General features: G+C 37.4%; 1 protein-coding gene and 1 non-coding gene across 3 annotated transcripts; both read left to right on the forward strand.

Annotated features, from left to right (window-relative positions):
- Positions 1–650: 650 nt before the first annotated feature.
- Positions 651–15,579, forward strand: LOC135645189 (protein CELLULOSE SYNTHASE INTERACTIVE 1-like). 2 transcript variants are annotated; one of them, XM_065163342.1, is made up of 8 exons: positions 651–805; positions 1,421–1,538; positions 2,174–2,247; positions 6,533–9,587; positions 9,737–12,281; positions 13,350–13,804; positions 15,038–15,154; positions 15,245–15,579. In XM_065163342.1, the coding sequence occupies exons 2-8, from the start codon at positions 1,536–1,538 to the stop codon at positions 15,380–15,382; spliced, it is 6,387 nt and encodes a 2,128-aa protein (XP_065019414.1). In that variant the 5' UTR covers positions 651–805; positions 1,421–1,535; the 3' UTR covers positions 15,383–15,579. The 2 variants fall into 2 exon arrangements, with proteins under 2 accessions (XP_065019414.1, XP_065019415.1); XM_065163343.1 differs by having other exon boundaries at positions 1,424–1,538.
- Positions 15,580–16,347: 768 nt separating this feature from the next.
- TRNAY-GUA (transfer RNA tyrosine (anticodon GUA)) lies at positions 16,348–16,431 on the forward strand. The gene is given in 2 exon segments: positions 16,348–16,384; positions 16,396–16,431. It is a non-coding gene; the product is annotated as a tRNA-Tyr (tRNA).
- Positions 16,432–20,755: the final 4,324 nt, after the last annotated feature.

Below are 20,755 nucleotides of genomic sequence, written 5' to 3' on the forward strand. Positions count from 1 at the left end.
TTTAAACTTAAGATCAAAGCTAATTCTACCATCAACAAAATAAAGGCAAATCTATATATATATATATATATTGTATAAAGGATGGGAAGTACTTAATGGAAGTAATTGCTAGTTCTATCTCATAAACAAAGATACGTGTTTTTGCATGGCATCAAGCAAAATGTTCTTTTTTGCAAACAAGTTCTTGGCTTCAGAACATGACGAACGAAACTGGAAGCGTGTTTCTTGGGTTGCGCATCTCTTGAAGCACACGTCCAAACCGGACGGAAAGGCGCAAACGTGATCGGAAGCCGCACTGCCTGACAGGCGGGTTCCACTGGGGTCCACATCCATCGCCAATCAGAAACGTTTGGTATGTGTAATTTGCACCAAAATAGTACCGAAACGAAGAATATTATTAGTGAAATAGAGAATCCTCACCCAACTCCCACCGTCCTCATCATCAGAGGAAAGGGAACGGCATCGTCGAATAACGAGGCGGGTTGGCGACGGGTGACGTTTCGGGTGGTATTGAAGTGATGCGTTAAGAGAATATGGAAACGTTTTATCGTATGTTATCACCGAGCTCGGTATCGGTTCGGCTCGGCGCGAGCCAGCCGCCGCCAAGCTTGCGCCGTTCAGTGTCGGCGGGCGTCCTACATATAGCGACAACTCTCTCGGTGGAGTGAGGAGGATATCTCGAGGAGGAGAAGTCGAGCAAAAATCGGAGCCATTTTCCCTTCACTCCGTAGCTACGGCCCCCATGTCCCCAAGTTCTTCTTGAATCCAAGATTGTTGCTGCTGTTCCAAATCCGTTGAGCTTGAGGTTGGTCTCCTTTCTTTCTCTCCTCCATTTTTCTTCTCTCTTTTGGGTGAATTCTTTCGGGATTTCTTTGTTCCGTGTTGAAGATCTGGTCTGAACTTCGAAGCTCAGGATGAATGTGATGGTTTTCTCCCGAATTCGTTAGAAAGTAGGAATCTTGATTGCCTTTGCTGTGAGGAATCGTTCATGTAGCTTCCTTTCTTTGGGAAGTGTGAGGGATCCGAGGTTTAAGTCACTGATCTGGATGATCTGAGGTGAAATTGAGGAGTTTTGGCTTGGATCTGGTTTGGGTTTTCGGAACATTTTGGGATGTGTGAGGAATCCTTAGATCTGGGGAAGGCGATTACGGATCCCAACATTTTGACTTGAAGCGAATGCATGTGACTCGGATCTGGATCTTCGATATGTAAAATTGTGGGGCGAATGCTTTATCATGAGTCTTCAGTTGATTATAATGTTTAATTGTGAGTGCTACCGACCAGTCCCATGGCCCATCCGTTTCATTTTCCTCGTTTAGACTAGTTCTCCAGTTATGTGGTTGCAGTGGGCATACCAATGTTCTGTCCGTTTGATTCTTCTTTTCCTTGTGAATTTATATGACACTGCTTGTGGACACAGCAGGGTGCTCTATCTACTTCATCAGTAAAGGAGTATCGTAGTTGCAGCAAAGCTGGCGGCAACACTTTCTTGGAGGTACACAAGCAGCAATGGTGGCAGCCATGGAGCTGCGGATATGGTATTCCTCGTCTTTTTTATTATTTGAGCTCATGATTTCATTGCTTTCACAAATTAAAGAAACACTTTAAGATGGAACGATAAATTCTTTTTTTTTTTTGAAAAGAAGGAAAAACTGATACTAGGTTGATACCACTATCAAAATACCAAGAGGGAACACCAATGCTAGTTTGATTCACATTTCACTAACTTTACAAACTTCGATGGAAAGAAACATTTAAAAGATGTGTATTGAACAGTTGGACAATATAACTTTATGTGCCAATTCAAGATATTCCATGTTAAAAATCATATTTTACTCATTGATTATCTTTTAAATTAAAGTTGCAATATGCATCGATGTGTTAATTGTGAGGATTGCTAGAGATTATTAAATTTTCACAAGATAACAAATTAAGTTTTGGTATTACACTTGCATCATCAAAATGATTTTTGTAGTCATTTAGAGGAAGACATAAATTAGTTCATATGATAGAGAGATCTGCATAGCTGTTTTCAGACAATGCATGATGCTCTTTGTTCTTTTACTTGTAGTTTTGAAGTTCTTATAATGCTCTCAGTGTTTAGTAATTTAGAACTGCTCTTCAGTCTTGTTTGATGTATATTCTAGTGTTACTATTGCTTCTGTAATCACAGGAAAGGAGTATGGATTCTAAAGTTCAAGATTTGGAGCCACCAACTTCAAATTCAGTCGTAAGGATGGGCTCAAGGTAATCATTTACTTATATATGTCTGGTTTGTATGTTGTTTATTAACTGATTCTTTCTTTTGCCGGGTTTTCATGACCTAATGCATGCATATTAAATGACAGTTCTAACCAACTTTTTCATTGTGTCAATTGTTCAGATTTTCGATTTGTTTTGATGGTCCTAGGGAACTTAAGATGTGACATATCTTTCTGTCTTTAGTGACCCTAATGAATAATGCTAACATGCATGTTAATGACCAATATGTATACAAAAAGGAAAAACAGCATAGACAGAGACTTCTAAACTGTTCGTGAAGTTGTAAATTTATAAAAGATATTCAAAGAAGACATCTATCTTGTGATTGATATCTGGATACTATTTATCTTGGATCCCTAAATGCACTAGAGATGTCTAATCATATTTATTCAGATATTCTCCTATTATATGTTGCATTCTTATTATTGCATATAGTTGTGTATCACACATGATGAAACGGATTGTTTCACTCCTCTTTGCATGATGAAATAGCTTAAGGATACAGGTTCATGCTATGTGACAAGCATGTAAAAGAACTGCACAATGCACATGCTTGTATGCTGGCATCCCACTGCACCCACAGTACATAGGCCGTGGTATCGTATGCTTCACCAAATCCTCATTAGCAAATTATGCTATGATCTCACTAGAACTGAATGTGCTTTCTATCCTCACTGTGGAGTTGAAATTCCCAATACTGGGTGCCAATCAAAAGAGGAATAAGACTTTGTATTTGCATGGCATAGGAGACTGGGCAACAGACTAGCAGAAAGTCCAGGTGCCTTAATGGTTGCCTATGTCAAACTTACTAAGAAAATTCTCGTGGGAATTTTCTACTAATATTTAAATAGTAATTGATTTTCCTTTTATTTATACCAGTTATATCAATGTTCAAAAATGCAAATATATTACAGTTTGCAAAAATCATTATACACTATGACTATGATAAAGCAAGTATATAATAGTTCACTTGAATGTACAAGTGTGTATTGCATTGGTACATATATTCAACATTTTCGTTCATGAGAGTACATATTCATACACAAAAGATCCATAGTTGTGCATGTATGCGTATGATAGTAGATGTTAGAATAGCCTAGTTGCCTAAATGATCGCCTATAATGCACCTAGGCATTCACCAAAAACAATGGAAGAACCATTGACGAGAAAAAAAAAAGATAATCAACTATATATTTGAAGAACAATAGCTTGATTCAGTAAACAACTTGCAGTACTAAATTGAGAAACCCAACATAACTACATGGTGTATCAAATTAAGAAATATTGGATGCCCATACACTCTTTCTAGCAGAATGATCAATTGTAGCTCTACCGGAAATGTGCATGATAGGTTCTTCGTACCTTATCAATGTTCAGCAATGAGAATGTTTGACAGAAAATGCAACTTGTTTAAAAAAGTGCAAACAGGTTTGGAAAAATCAGTTCTTAGGTATGAAGCTTACTATTTATCTCAAGTTGTGTATGATTATTGTAATGTCAGAAATAAATTATATTTTCCAGAGTAATTGGAAGCAAAAGGTTAAACCTTGATTCTTGAGGGAGGGCATGTTGGAAGTGTCAAAGCAACAATGCCCGCTGGTGTTCCCGAAATACCTTTTCGGAGATTTGGAGAGGAAGATTCTATTTGGGTTGACATATAGTGCCACGTTAGACATATTGGGCCATATGGAATTTACCTGCTCTCCCCAAATGAGATACCCTCTGTTTCACCCAAGATATATTGAGTGAACCATCAATAATTGGGATCCTGAAGCACAATTAGATAAATTATTCAAATTGGGGATCAATATTATTAATCAAGAATATTATAGTTGACTTGGCAAAATCAAAATAAAGTATCCAGAATCACTCAAAAAATACCAATTTGGCAATATCTAATATATGATTACCACTTGTTTCGTATGTGCAATGGTGTAAAGGGCCACACAATATTCCTTGCAGGATCTGTAAATACACTGTAGCTATAGGTTTAAAATAAGTTGCAAGATGTGCTTGATTGAACATAATGTGAAATGACATATATTATTTAAATAGAAATGCCAGATTGACTTAATTTCCAAGATCAATGTGCATAATTTGAAGTAGAGAAGATGGCTATTACTGATGTATAATTTGCTCAACATAAGCAATCATATAGAAGCACTTACTGTTGGCCACAAATGTCAATATTGGTGAGTCATAAATCATGTGGCCTTTTGAACAGGAAAATTTTCAGGAAGGGTTTAATCATGGTTTCACCTTATTAGGTTACATGCTGAATCTAAGAAGGCACAATTACTATTATGAAGAAAAGATATATCATAATAAAATCAGATGCAGTACCGGATGGGAAAAATGAACCAGCAGAAATAGGATGATTGTTGCTTAGTAAATAAGATTTGACAAAGTATCATAGAGACAATAGCAAAACAATCACAAACAAAACACTACATATTGAACATCCATGACTAAAATTTTTGTTGTTTGGATTTTGTGAATTCTATTCTTGATTCAATGCAAATTATGAAAGATGAACATAAACATCTCATATAAAAAGCATTGTCTTACTTTGTTATAGTTCTCTGATTTTCATATATAGCACCATTTAGTTACCTACAGGAATCTAAACTTTTGGTTTATTATTAGTGCAATTTCATTATTTGACAAATTACATTTATCTATAGCTGGAAATGTAAAGCTGTCTGACTTGTTGATGGATTATTGATGTATTTATAAATTATAAGTAGGAAAAAATTACATGCTCCTTTTCATTGGCACTACATGTCATCCTTTAAGACCAGCAGTCTAAAAATTAGGTTATCCTTTGAGATTACCACTTGGTCCTTACAGGCTACATGCAGATTAATGGCTGACTACCAGAATTGTGTAATAAAATCTTATCACAATTCTATAACATCTACAACTGAAATCATTTTACTCTAGATCGGAGATACCAAGAACAAACAACACATCAAGTAATATTAAGAACACTTGTGGATTTTTAGTTTGATACGACCCTGTGAAATCTTATATGGAATTTGTTGTTGCAACTTCCATCTATTCCACATAACACATTTTGCTGCCACATCACTCACCATTTCTGCCTCTGTGAGAGTCAAATCTCCAGTCTCCATCACACTAGAATTTCCATCAATTCTTTTTCTGCTGGCATTTAAATATGACCGCCAGATAATCTTTTCTGCAATCACACTTCTAAATGGTTGAACCCAGTGCATCATGCGCCCACCAATGCTAGTTCTAGGGAGAGTTAACATACATAGATTTACTTCTACAAATAGAGAGGTTGTTTTCATGACTCAAATCCTAGTCAACTTAGGTTGCGAAGAAGTAGCCTTGTTGGTTCCTACAATCACAGTCCTTTCCTATTTTTTTGTAATCTTAATGTATTAAAACAAGAACTATTGATTTTCTACATATAGCAAAGGAGTTCGCTGAGTTGGCATAATTGGGCAAACTTGTCCCACTATAGATTTGTCATACCCATATTTACTGTCATATGCATGAATAAAATATATAATATAACTTAATAGAGAAGCATTACAATATTTTCATTTTGTTGGATTCCTAAAGTTTGGTTTCTGATGCAGTCCTTGCATTTGTGATACATGGAGATATTGTCAGCAAGAACAAAGGATTAGTCAATTGTCCAGTGTGAACACTAATCAAGCTAATGAATTGTCTAAAGGTTCAAATCAGCCAGTAATGTTGAGTTTGTGATTGTTAAAGGTTGAAAGGCACATGTGTCTACAATCAGATAAATATGTGCTCCACTCACCAAAAAATGTAATGGTTATTCAATATGTTCTAGAGGAGCATGTCAAGTGTCAAGAGCAACATTTTGAAAAACACATTGGCTTGATCAACTAGTCTAGTTACACAGAGAAAGTTTTCATTCCATCATGATACTTGGCTGTTGGTAATTTAAAGACTAAGTTTCTGATCTTAGCACCTTAAGGGTGACCTTATTCAAGCAGGCCAATGCATTGTTAGCTATTTGTTGGTAAATATCACAACACAATAATTACATTTTATTAATACTTGATCTAATGGATTTAGGACACTACCAGGGTGGTGTACTGACTTAGGACACTACCAGGTTGGTGTGCTGACTTGTACTTGGCCATACTTATTGGTCCAACCAGTATTTTAAATTTAAACCGTGCTTAATTTATCTCTAGTAAAAATAGCTTAGAATGTTAATCTTGACAGCATTATAGTAATGCATCTAGATAATTTTGTTCACATTCAGGGACCGTAGTGGCATGGAGGACCCAGATGGAACGGTGTCAAGTGTTGCTCAGTGCATAGAGCAGTTGCGACGGAGTTCTACAACAGCTCAAGAGAAAGAGAACTCTTTGAAACAGCTACTAGATCTTATTGAAACACGTGATAATTCTTTTGGAGCTGTTGGCTCACACTCCCAGGCAGTTCCAGCACTTGTTGCTCTTCTGAGGTCTGGTTCATTAGGAGTTAAGATGCTGGCAGCCTCTGTTTTAGGATCTCTTTGCAAGGAGGAAGAGTTACGGATAAAAGTGTTACTTGGTGGATGCATCCCTCCGCTGCTTGCTCTTCTAAAATCCAGTTCGGTTGAGGGCCGAACTGAAGCTGCAAAAACGATTTATGCTGTTTCTCAGGGTGGGGCAAAGGACCATGTTGGATCAAAGATTTTCTCGACCGAAGGTGTTGTTCCTGTCTTATGGGATCAGTTGAAAAACTTCCCTAGAAATGAAAATATGGTGGATAGTTTGCTTACTGGAGCATTAAAGAACTTATCCAAGACAACTGAAGGATTTTGGTCAGAAACCATAAAATCCGGAGGAGTGGATATACTTATAAAGCTGGTTGCTTCTGGCCAGACAAGTACCCTTGCAAATGTCTGCTATCTTCTAGGATGTCTAATAATGGAAGACACATCAGTTTGTTCTCAAGTCTTGGCTGCAGAGTCGACCAAGCAACTCCTCAAGTTGCTTGGACCTAGTAATGACTCCCCTATCAGAGCTGAGGCTGCAGGTGCACTTAAATCACTTTCTGCCCAGTGTAAGGAAGCCCGGCACGTGATTGTTAATTTGAATGGTATACCTTCTTTAATAAATGCAACTATAGCTCCGTCGAAAGAATTTATGCAAGGAGAATCTGCTCAAGCATTGCAGGAAAATGCAATGTGTGCACTGGCAAACATATCTGGTGGCCTGTCTTCAGTTATCTTCAGCCTGGGTGAGAGTCTTGAATCATGCTCTTCACCTGCACAGATTGCTGACACACTGGGAGCTTTAGCTTCAGCTCTAATGATTTATGACTTAAATGCTGACTCTATGAGAGCATCAGACCCTTTTGTCATTGAGGAGATACTGGTAAAACAATTTAAACCAAAGTTTCCATTTCTTGTACAGGAACGTGCTATTGAAGCTTTAGCCAGTTTGTATGGGAACAGCATTCTGTCAAAGAAACTTACAAATTCTGATGCTAAACGCTTGCTTGTTGGTTTGATAACAATGACAACAAATGAGGCACAAGATGAACTTGTTAAATCTCTTCTCATCCTCTGTAACAAAGAATGCACTCTATGGCATGCATTACTAGGCCGGGAGGGGGTTCAGTTGTTGATATCTCTTCTTGGTCTCTCTTCAGAGCAACAGCAGGAATGTGCAGTTGCTTTGCTTTGCCTCTTATCTAATGAGAATGATGAAAGCAAATGGGCTATAACTGCTGCTGGAGGAATACCACCCCTTGTTCAAATCTTAGAAACAGGATCATCAAAAGCCAAAGAAGACTCTGCAACAATCCTTGGCAACCTCTGTAACCACAGTGAAGACATACGAGCGTGTGTTGAAAGTGCTGATGCTGTTCCTGCTTTATTATGGCTGCTAAAAAATGGAAGTGATAATGGAAAAGAAATTGCCTCAAAGACATTAAATCATCTCATCCACAAGTCAGATACTGGGACTATTAGCCAGCTGTCGGTTCTATTAACAAGTGATCAGCCAGAGTCCAAAATTTATGTTTTGGATGCACTGAAAAGTTTGCTTTTGGTGGCACCCCTTAATGACATCTTGCGGGAAGGAAGTGCTGCAAATGATGCTATCGAAACCATGATAAAAATCTTGAACTCCTCAAGGGAAGAAACTCAAGCCAAATCAGCATCAACCCTTGCAGCTCTGTTTCATCGTCGCAAGGACTTAAGAGAAACACATGTTGCTGTGAGAACTCTTTGGTCTGTCATTAAACTACTAAACGTGGAGTCTGAAAAAGTTTTGATGGAGGCTTCGTGCTGCCTTGCTGCTATCTTTCTTTCGATCAAGCAAAACAAGGAGGTTGCTGCAGTTGGCAGAGATGCATTTGCTCCACTGATGCTGCTTGCCAATTCCTCTGTTCTTGAAGTGGCAGAACAGGCAACACGAGCTTTGGCTAACCTTCTTCTGGATCATGAAGTTTCTGTGCAAGCAATTCCGGAGGAGATAATCTTGCCAGCTACACGAGTACTGCAGCATGGCACAATGGATGGCAAAACTCATGCTGCAGCTGCAGTTGCACGGCTTCTCCAAGGTCACTCTGTTGATCAAGCTTTGGCTGACAGTGTTAACCGTGCTGGGACAGTTCTTGCACTTACTGCCCTTTTGGAGTCTGCTAGTATTGAAAGTGCTGCTACATCAGAAGTTCTTGATGCTCTGGTCATGTTGTTAAGGTCAAAAGGATCAGCAGAGCATATAAAACCTCCATGGGCAATTCTTGCTGAACACCCCCATACAATAATCCCTTTAGTTTCCTGTATAGCTGATGGAACACCTTTGTTGCAAGATAAATCTATAGAAATCTTGTCAAGGCTCTGCCATGACCAACAGTCTGCATTGGGTGCTGTAGTACTTGAAACCTCAGGATGTGTGCCGTCAATAGCAAAAAGAGTGATTGGGTCAAATAGCTTCAAGGTTAAAATTGGGGGAGGTGCTCTTCTTATTTGTGCTGCAAAAGAGCAGAGCCAAAAGCTGATGGAAGCCTTGAATGAGCCAAACTTATGCACACATCTAATTCATTCTCTTGTTGGCATGCTGCATTCCACAAATTCTTCTATACACCAAAGAGATGGTCAAGGCAACATGGATATAAGCATTTCCAGGCATTCTAAAGGGAAGCTGAGGAATGGTGAGGCTGAATGCAGCACAGCTATCATTTCTAGTAACATGGTTGCCATATGGTTACTTTCTGTTTTTGCTGCTCACGATAACAGATCTAAAGCAACAATAATGGAAGCTGGAGCAGTTGAAATTATCACAGATAAGATATCTCAGTACACATTCCCATCTATACAGGTAACTTAACAAATACTTTTTGTGGATTATTTCCTTATTACTGAGGCTGTGGACCTTCTTCAGTATGTCGTCATTTGCATTTATAATGTATGTAGCCCTATGGTTAATGTTGGAAGTTATTTTAATTTTGTTAATATAAAATTTTGCAGAGTGATTCTAAGGAAGATAACATTGCATGGGTTTGTGCTTTACTCCTGGCTGTGCTATTTCTAGACAGGGATATAATACGATCAAATGCAACTATGCATTCTATTCCAGTGCTTGCAAGTTTCTTAAGATCAGAAGACACTGTAAACAGATATTTTGCAGCTCAAGCTTTAGCAAGTCTGGTCTGTAATGGCAGCAGAGGAACACTTCTCGCTGTTGCTAATTCTGGGGCAGCTAGTGGGCTTATATCTTTGCTTGGATGTGCTGACAGTGATATAGCTGATCTTCTAGAATTGGCAGATGAGTTCTTTTTGGTGCAGAATCCAGAGCAAGTTGCACTGGAGAAATTGTTCAGAGTTGATGACATAAGAAATGGTGCAACTTCTAGGAAAGCTATACCAATACTTGTTGACTTACTCAAACCCATCCCAGACCGGCCAGGTGCACCTTTTCTGGCATTGGGCCACCTAAAACAGCTAGCAGTAGACTGCTCATCAAACAAGCTGGTAATGGTTGAATCTGGGGCTCTAGAAGCACTGACCAAGTACCTTTCTCTTGGTCCACAGGATGCAACAGAAGAAGCTGCCACAGATTTAATGGGCATTCTGTTTGGCACTGCTGAAATACGGCGACATGAATCTGCTTTTGGTGCTGTTAATCAACTTGTGGCTGTCTTACGTTTGGGGGGAAGAAATTCCAGATATAGTGCAGCTAAAGCACTGGAGAGCTTGTTTCTTGCTGATAATATTAGGAATGGAGAGTCAGCTCGGCAAGCTGTTCAACCCCTTGTAGAGATTCTAAACACTGGTTTAGAGAGGGAGCAACATGCTGCTATATCTGCACTTGTTAGGCTTCTCTGTGACAATCCATCGAGGGCCCTTGCTGTTGCAGATGTTGAGATGAATGCAGTGGATGTCCTTTGCCGGATTCTTTCTTCAAATTGTACAGCAGAACTAAAGGGGGATGCTGCTGAATTATGTTGTGTCCTTTTTGGAAATACAAGAATACGGTCTACCATGGCTGCAGCACGCTGTGTGGAGCCTCTGGTTTCTCTATTAGTAAGCGAGTCTAGTCCTGCTCAGCATTCAGTGGTTAGAGCATTAGACAAAGTTTTGGATGATGAACAATTGGCAGAATTAGTAGCTGCACATGGTGCTGTTGTCCCTCTTGTTGGTCTGCTATTTGGTAAAAATTACAGCCTTCATGAGACAGTTGCTAGAACCTTGGTGAAATTAGGAAGAGACAGGCCAGCTTGCAAGTTAGAAATGGTAAAATCTGGAGTTATTGAAAGCATGCTCTCCATCCTTAATGAAGCTCCAGATTTTCTCTGTGTTGCATTTGCCGAACTGCTTCGAATATTGACCAATAATGCTAGCATTGCTAGGGGTCCTTCTGCAGCCAAAGTTGTGGAGCCACTTTTCTTGCTACTAACAAGGCCAGAAATTGGTCCTGATGGGCAGCACAGTGTGCTGCAGGTTCTCATTAATATATTAGAGCATCCTCAATGTCGATCTGATTATCATCTGACACCTCAGCAGGCTCTGGAGCCAGTCATTGCATTGTTAGATTCGCCCACTCAAGCAGTGCAACAATTGGCTGCAGAACTCTTATCAAATCTCCTTCTGGAAGAACACCTACAAAAGGATGCAGTCACAGAGCAAGCAATTGGTCCTCTTGTTCAACTTCTTGGATCAGGTGTTCCCATTATACAACAAAGAGTAATAAAAGCTCTTGTTAACATTGTATTGATCTGGCCAAACACAATTGCAAAAGAAGGTGGTGTTTATGAGTTATCTAAAGTAATATTGCAAGTTGAACCTCCCTTGCCTCATGCTATATGGGAATCAGCTGCTAATATCTTATCCAGCATTTTGCAATATAGTTCAGAATTTTTTTTGGAGGTGCCTGTGGCTGTTCTAGTGCAACTGCTTCACTCTGGAACAGAAAGTACAGTTGTTGGTGCATTAAATGCTCTCCTTGTCCTAGAAAGTGATGATTCAACCAGCGCAGCAGCAATGGCTGAAAGTGGTGCTATAGAGGCACTGTTGGAACTTCTTAGGAATCATCAGTGTGAGGAAACTGCAGCAAGACTATTGGAAGCATTGTTAAACAATGTAAAAATTAGAGAAACTAAATCTGCTAAATCTGCCATATCACCATTATCAATGTACCTTCTAGATCCACAAACACAATCCCAGCAGGGGAGGTTGCTTGCGGCTCTTTCTCTGGGTGATCTTTTCCAAAGCGAAGGTCTTGCTCGAAGTGCTGATGCTGTTTCAGCATGCCGAGCACTGGTAAATCTCCTTGAAGATCAACCAAGTGAAGAAACAAAGGTAGTGGCCATATGTGCTCTGCAAAACCTTGTCATGTACAGCAGATCTAATAAGAGAGCTGTTGCCGAAGCTGGTGGTGTTCAAGTTGTGCTCGACCTGATAAACTCCAGCAATCCTGATACATCTGTTCAAGCAGCAATGTTTGTTAAACTTCTCTTCTCGAATCATACAATACAAGAGTATGCTTCTAGTGAAACTGTCAGAGCAATTACTGGTAAGTTCTTAATACCTCTTTCATAACCAGTAGAAGCTGTGTAAGAAATTTGTGCAGATTCAAATGATGAACATAAGTTTTCATCATCTTTCTCTACACTAGCTAGGTGCAACAGAGTCTATTCATATTTCATTTTGATTTTGGATAATTTGTAGCTGATGAATAATGCTATTTGATTTAGTACAAAATCTGTGATTGGTTAGAAAATTAAAAAGAAGAGAAACAAAAAAAATTTGCAGAGAGATGAATATGTTGATATGAATGTCTAATATTATCAGGAAAAATAGAAAAACTTATTTTGCAAATCATGAGAAGTTACAAATAGTATTGTTGATGATAAAATGAAGAATGTCAGTATTTTGGATATTTCAAAACAAATGGTTAAGTAGGGTTCATAATTACAAATTAGCAGTGATGGAAGAGGACTAGGAAGGCTAATGCAGAAAACAACAAGAAAACATGTCATCTTGGGTTAAATGAAGGGGAAAAAACCTTCATAGCTGACACTAAATAATTGTGGACAGTATAGTTGTTAATTGTGAAAATGTTCTTTTCAGATATCATTCTATTGTTGCTCTAAGAAGCCTTAAATTAATTTCTCATATCCTCATCTCCTGCTCTGCTTGTGGCAGATCCATGAACTAATTTGCAAAATATGATTAACCCTGATTTTGATTATTAGAGTGAAGTAGTTTTAAGATGTGTTGCTTTTGACTTGTATAACATGAAAACAAATATTGTTTGCTGGGGTCCCTCGATGTACAACCAGCTATGTAATTCATTTTAAGATGCAAATTCTCTAGATCTGCATCTCACGTGATATCTCCTCTCTGATTAGAGGGGTTGCCTCATCAGGGCTAGGCAGAGTACGTATATGCAAGTAAACCACTTTAACAATTTCGCGAGCCTTAAAAGTGAATCTGAGAGATTTCCATTCACTGTTCTTGCAAGAGGTTCTATCTATAATGACCATACCTTTGGTAAAGCAATGCTTGTCGTGTTTCTTTACATGCTATAATATATGCAAATTTTTTTTTTCAATGACTAATGAGTCTTTTACCTATTCAGCTGCTATTGAAAAGGATTTATGGGCCTCTGGAAGTGTGAATGAGGAATATCTAAAAGCTCTAAATGCACTTCTTAGCAACTTCCCTCGTCTGAGAGCCACTGAACCTGCTACATTGAGTATTCCCCATCTGGTAACATCCCTCAAGACTGGCTCAGAGGCAGCTCAAGAAGCATCACTGGACTCCCTGTTTCTTTTAAGGCAGGCATGGTCTGCATGCCCAGCTGAAGTTTTCAAAGCTCAATCAGTTGCTGCATCGGAGGCTATTCCTTTACTGCAATACTTGATTCAATCTGGTCCACCTCGGTTTCAGGAGAAGGCTGAACTACTTTTGCAGTGTTTACCAGGGACACTAACTGTTACAATAAAACGTGGGAACAATCTGAAGCAGTCGGTGGGAAACCCCAGTGTCTTCTGCAAACTCACGCTTGGTAACAATCCACCTAGACTAACAAAGGTAAGATTTAGTAATTAGCAAAATTTACCTTCTGCAAATGCTTTGGATAATAGTATGCCATCCTTCAGGTTTCACAAGTTCAAGTTTTACATGCTGAAAGATTATTTCTTTTCTGCTTCTTGAGCATTCTTTTGGCATATTCATGAACCAAAACAGAGTCCCATGGTCCTCTGTCCACTTTCTTGGTCCACTGTCATCATGCACATAACTTTTGTGGTTCCCTTTTCATTTAACTTGATCCTTTTTATAACACAGTTTCGGTTATATAGGTTGTTTATTGAATGTACATCTATAAATCTTTAATGTTCGTGCTTTTGATTTGTAATATTTGATTTATTAAAATAAAATGGTCTAGAAGTCTGCATCTTGTATTCAATAATTTATGCAAAGAGTTTATTGTCATTGTTAAAGCATTGGTGAAGTAAACTACAGCATTGACATTCAGCAACGCTTGCAATGATCACAGACCTTCATCAGTGCTTTGTGTATAACAAACCCTTGTGGGATCCTTTATCAGTACTAAATTAGTAACTAAAGTCAGGTGCAAAAGGGCAGATTCAGAAACATGATTAATTCAATTTTCTTGGGAACATTTCTCTATTTGTTTTTGTAATGAGCTGTGGATAGTGCTGGGGTTAGAATGATGATGGAGATCATTTAACATTATACAAGCCTGTCCAGTATTCTATGTAGGCAGGGTACATTGCTAATCAATCTTAATCTGGTACTGTTCCTTTAATGTTGCAACCTCATCTTGAAGTTTTTTAATTGTTTACCGATACTGCATGATCAGCAAATTGTCAACACAACCATCTTGAACATTTTTTTTACTGGTGCAATAGGGAGAGCTGATTCCTTGTGCTACTCTTTTGCCTTTGGAATATCAAGGCCTTGCAAGTCTATCTTGCACACAAAGTTGTCTCCTCCTGAATGTTTTGTTCATTATATTTCTTAGGAATTATGTTCTTTTCCTAGGATCTTTTAAGATGGTGGTCCATAGCAAGGAGTTGCTACACTAGACCTAGGATATGTTGCAGGACTAACTAGAAAGGACCGGCTGGACCTTCCTTGTAATATGAAATTAATAGATATGAGTTATATGACTTCTCCATGAGCTTGTGTATAGTGCACGATGAATAACTTTCTGGCTTCAAAAATTCTTGTCATGCATGTTGCATACCACAGCGATAATTCTTGAATTTGATAGCGTTAATGCCATTTGCTGCTGGTCAGGTTGTATCAACAGGCCCTACACCTGAATGGGACGAAGCTTTTGCCTGGGCGTTTGACAGTCCTCCAAAGGGCCAAAAGCTTCATATATCTTGCAAGAATAAGAGCAAACTTGGGAAGGTAGAGATGACTTCATTTTTCACCTCACAAATTACTTGCAAAGTTTTAAACTCTTTGGAGACTGACACAATTTCCTTTTATTTTTACCAGAGTTCATTTGGAAAAGTGACGATTCAGATCGATCGTGTGGTTATGTTGGGATCAGTTTCCGGAGAGTACACACTACTGCCTGAGAGCAAAAGCGGCCCTCGGAACCTGGAAATCGAATTCCAATGGTCAAACAAATAACTACCATCTCCTCAGCATGCTATTATAGTAATTTAGTTCATAAAACTGAAGTTGTTCATCTCTCTTTCTCCCTTTTATTTAACCTTGCTTCTTTTTGTATATAGTCTGCAGAGAATTGCTTTCCTCTATTTCTCTGCACTAGGATAAACAAGTGTTCTTGAGTCTTGCATTGCTTGAAAGGATTATTCTTTGTTTTACCCTCTTAAAACGTTTGTGATGATAAAAGCTTGGAAGGTAGTGTCTCACCTTCTTGTTCCATAATATTTGTGAGATGCGGTAGTAGCACAGAGAGAACTTAAAACTATTACCCATGTTGGAGATCTCCGAGGTAAATATAAAGGATATTGCTCTGAGTTTATGTTATTTTGATTTGTTACTTCCCATAGTCTTCTCTGTAAATATCCTTTTTGTTTGTAGGAGGGTTTGGATGCTTGAGCTTAAGAACAATCTTGTCCACTAAAATTGATGAGAATAGATACAATAATATGCTTCCTGCTTGTGTCTTATTCCAAATTGATCATTCTTCTCCTAAGAAATATGAAGTAGGTAAATTTTGGTAACATCAGATATGACTACAACAAAACCATAATGCCTTAATACATAAGACATGACACTAATAAAAATTGGTTATAATGTAACATCATATTTGTTTTTTTCTTCATGAGTGTCACGTACACACACATATATATATATATATATATATATATATATATATATATATATATATATATATATATATATATATATATATATATATTCAATGTTGATCTACAATGTTGGTGCATTGTGTATCGATACATATTAGATCCATACTGATCCAATTAGGTATAACTATGTATTTGGTATCTGAAATCTCAGATCATGTATTATCATTTAATAAAATTCAAATGAGAAAATTATATGGAAGCTTGATTAGTGGAGCCTCAAAAGTTTATATTTATATATGGAAGCTCAGAATCACGAAACCGACCTTAGCTCAGTTGGTAGAGCGGAGGACTGTAGTGGTGACAGATATCCTTAGGTCGCTGGTTCGAATCCGGCAGGTCGGATTTTTAATTTTTAATTTTTAATTAATTAATTATTTATAACACAACAATTTATTACTTTTAAACTTCTTTAATATTGCCACTCATTTGTACTTAAATTATTTATTTATTTTTCTATGTCTTATATTCAACAAAACTTCCCATTCATTTACTAAATTATACTTAATTTCATTTTTTTCAATTTTATTACTAATTTATACGATATTTATCATATTCTTTCTTTGATTTGCTACCATGTATGTTGACTTTAACTTTTCACTCATTTCTACAAGAAATTTGAAATTTTTACAGTTAATTGCATATTCTTGTTAATTTGCTACTCATTCATACCTACTCAAATTGTTTATCAAATTTAAATTTAATCATTTGTGTATTCTATGCCCAATTCATGTTTTACTCATCCAAGTCTAAAGTAACTTTTTTTTTAAAAAAATCTCCACAAGTCAACCACTAAATTCTTTCATTCTCATCTCGTCAATATACAATTAAAATAGACTAAAAACAGAGATGATACTTTTAGGATGAATTCCTAGAAAAAATCTTCATCATTGATATAACGTCTTAACTTAAAATTTTTTTTCACATAATATTATTTTTATAAATAATAATTTTATTCCTAACCTTCCACCGAACCCATTGTTGAGGGGGTCTTTGTCGATGCCGCAACCTTTATAGCCCTCCTTCCTTCTATGGAAGTGCAACGATGAGGGTAAGACCTTTTCCTACATTGGATTTACTCAACAGTAAAGGCATAATAGCCCCCAGCAAACCTCGTGACGATAAGGATAGATCACCCCTCCTCCTTCCTCACCTATGATTGATGATAACGATTGTTTATACCCTTGCTTGCACAAGGGTAGTAAGAGCCATCATTGCTACATCCTCTCCTTCTTTGCCGGAGGCTAAGCAAGACATATCCGACAAAAGAGACACAACATAAATACGATAATATGCTACACCCCCTCCTTCCTTGCTCGAGGGCAAGCGAGCAAAGACAAATCCGACAAGACAGACGTGACACAAATACGATGGTGGACACGACAACGTATAGATGATGATATAAAAGTAAAATAACCTTTTTGCACTCCATCAAAGACGTTCTGTAAAATGTTTTCAAAATTAATACGCCCAGCAAAACATTCTCAAAGATCTCAAAAAAGGGTAACAAATAAAACCCAAGAACAGATTTGTCCAGCACAACAAAGACAGTTAAAGAATAATAAGCAAGTCCTTGATCATTATTTACCTGCCCATCTACCAGGAATTGAACATCAGTACCAGATAACAAATTTGTCAGGAAAATTGTCACCCAAAACAGCTCCCTACATGTCTGCATATCATCTACTTTGTTGAACACAGTGCAGAAGCCGATTCGGACACTCAAAACACAGCAACAGATTGCACGGCTAATTGCTGCACTCGAGCTGGGCTTCTTAGTCTTATTGAGGACACAAACGGCAATCATGTAATCAACCATTTCTTGACATGCATTCCACCTGAAGACAATGGGGTATGTTGATTTCTGTTCTCTTTCTTTCTTTCCCTTTCTCTTTGTTTTGTTGCTTTTTTTGGTGTGTGGACAATCTTTGAATAGTGAATTGGACAAGATGTCTTTGCTTACATAGCTGAACTATACATATTAGCTTAAAAATACAGGACACTGCAAAAGTGAACAATATCTTTTGTGTATTTGTTCCTCTGTAATCAACATTTTTCTTTTCGATTCCAAGTAATCCTTAGAAATATGACCTATTGACAGAATCAAGACACTGTCGTTGATTTATCAGATGGTTTAACATTTGAAAGGGCTCTGATTCAAACCTTAGAAAGGACTCTCACCAGATGCTCTCTGTGGTGTTGTTGAGTAGTATTCTGCTTATTTGTTCTTATTTGCTTGCTAACAGGATAGTAAAGGACTCATATAACAGTGGGTGATAGGTTGTGAGGGCATATCTTGGGAAGTCAAATTAAATTTTGGGTAGCTTTGTTCCTAAAACTTAACTATATTTATGTGTCTTGCCATTTGCAGAAAAATACACAATGGATGCTTTGTGTGTCGTTTTGAATATGGATGCTCATACCGGTATCCGAAAAAGAGACCCATTCCATGACCCGACAGCATAGAAGAGTATCAAGGATGAAAACATTTCAAATAATACGGAAAAATTGTTTTTATATATTTTAGAGGGAAGATCAACTATGTAGTTGGGCTTTTTTTGCTATAGATTGAAGCCTTATAATGCTCTAATCTTACTGAACAAAGATGACAGTAGCTGAAATGTTTTTGCTACAGCTGAGAAATCAGATGCATGACCATATATTCTTAACCATGAGCTTAATCCATGAAAATGGAGAAATCAAACGTGGGACTAATTTCTTGTGTGTCACATTGGACCATGTCACCAGAATCTAGCTTTTTTCCTTTCTCAACCAATATGATGCTTGTATATATTAGTTTTGCTTGGTGAACTTCCTGCAATTTTTGACATAAGGGTGCTTGGTAATCCTGCCATCTGAAATTTATGATGCTTTGTATGAACAAAGCAAAATTATAGTTCAAATTAATGCATTACCATCTTGTTTTGATTTCATTAAGTTTGTACTCTCTTGTATCAATTTCAATGAGGCACTTAGAAAGTCACAACTCTTCATTTTGGCTGGGGAAGAAAGAAGATACAGCTATAGACATGGATAATTCTTGCAACTACTTGTGAATTTTTTACCATGAAAAGTTGTTGAAAACACATTTAGTTTCCTCTTTTATTTTAAATTCCAAATCAAACTTTTACCTAAATCTTAATCTCAAACTCTATTATTACTCTTTTGTTTGCTTGCCTTGCATATGTAGCCATCTCTCTCTAGTGTTTCAGATGCATAGATTTAATCATTTACTTTGTGGCAGTTTGCTGCTGCCAAGCACTGGATCCATATGGCTACTCACCAACTTGCTGCACTCTGCAACACTGCATATGTCTCTCCACAGGGGTGCATCAAGCAGAACTGCTCACACAAATAGCTACTCATGGTCTTCTCCTTGCAGTGGATGCTTTTGGGTGATCTTTTGACACTCCTTTCTTGCATTCCTATAAAACACAAGTTTCATTTATACATAATTGCATCTCATTACAAATTTTCCCCTGTGCTTTGAATCTTTTTTTTTTTTTTCCTTTTGTCAATACCTGCAGTCTTTTAATCAGAAGTTATCTTAATGAAACCATATTTCTTGATGATAAGTTATTACTAAATTCTTGCTTCCTAGAGAAAATATATATGACAAGTATCTCATGCTATGCAGTCTATCTGAGACTCTTATGTTTTATTGCTATATGTAGTAATTGGTGATTTCAATATAAGAACATGATATTTTATAAGATTGAATACCTTTGCAACAATATCGGTGCCTTTCTCATTCCCTCCTTTTAAGTTTGAATACCTTTTGATGTTAGACCAGGTCTTGTTTCTGAGTAATTGCTTCCATCAGGTGGTTCATCTTGTTCTGTGGTTACCAAACATGCTTGTCTTTTCATTAGCTTAACTTCTCTATATTTTTTGTTTTCTAAGCATATATATATATATATATCCAGAAATGCAAATATCTTATATGCCTCTCTAATTCTTGGAAATCAACCTTATATACCATTCACATAAACCTCATTGGATTTTACCTATACCAAGGTTAAGGATTAGAAATGTAGTTAGTTAAAATTAATTTTTGTGGAGTAAACATGTTTTAGGAAAACCTTTCCACATGGCCAATGATCATAAAAAGAGAATTTCTAAGATTTGCAAGTGTTTAGGATAACAATGAAAATAAATTAATCATGTTTTACCTTTTAGATGATTCTATAACAAGATTTGTTCTTCTCTTCTGTTTTTCTTCTATATGAGATCATTGATATCATGGATGTCACCCTTTATTGCCTTTTACACCATTGTGTTCTTAGACTTACAGTTCTTTTGCTTTGCTTCAGTAATCATGTGGCTCAGTATGTGCTAAAGCTAAGAAATCTACTGGTAAATGCACATCTGGCATCACAATTTGAAGGACCTTATGTGACACTCTCGACCCAAAAGTTCGGCGGTAATGTGGTGGAAAAATGTCTGCAAATTTTCGACGAACAAATCCGAGCAAAAGATCATACTCGAGTTGCTGTCGGAACCTCAGTTTGAACTGCTACCACAAGATTCATAAGCAAATTACGTGATCCAATCTACCCTTAACACTTGCAAAGGTTTCTGCCGAGACCAGATTTAACCTGCAACCACACAGTACTCACAGCAGATTTTGTTACAGGAAAGATTCTAAACCATCTTCTACTTTCTTCTC

This window comes from Musa acuminata, chromosome BXJ3-8 (assembly GCF_036884655.1).
Source record: "Musa acuminata AAA Group cultivar baxijiao chromosome BXJ3-8, Cavendish_Baxijiao_AAA, whole genome shotgun sequence".
In the NCBI taxonomy this organism is placed as follows: domain Eukaryota; kingdom Viridiplantae; phylum Streptophyta; class Magnoliopsida; order Zingiberales; family Musaceae; genus Musa; species Musa acuminata.

Coding starts and splice junctions, on each gene's coding strand:
- LOC135645189 (XM_065163342.1), top strand. Junction 2,248..6,532: donor GTCGTAAGGATGGGCTCAAG/GTAATCATTTAC, acceptor GTTCACATTCAG/GGACCGTAGTGGCATGGAGG. Junction 13,805..15,037: donor ATCCACCTAGACTAACAAAG/GTAAGATTTAGT, acceptor GCTGCTGGTCAG/GTTGTATCAACAGGCCCTAC.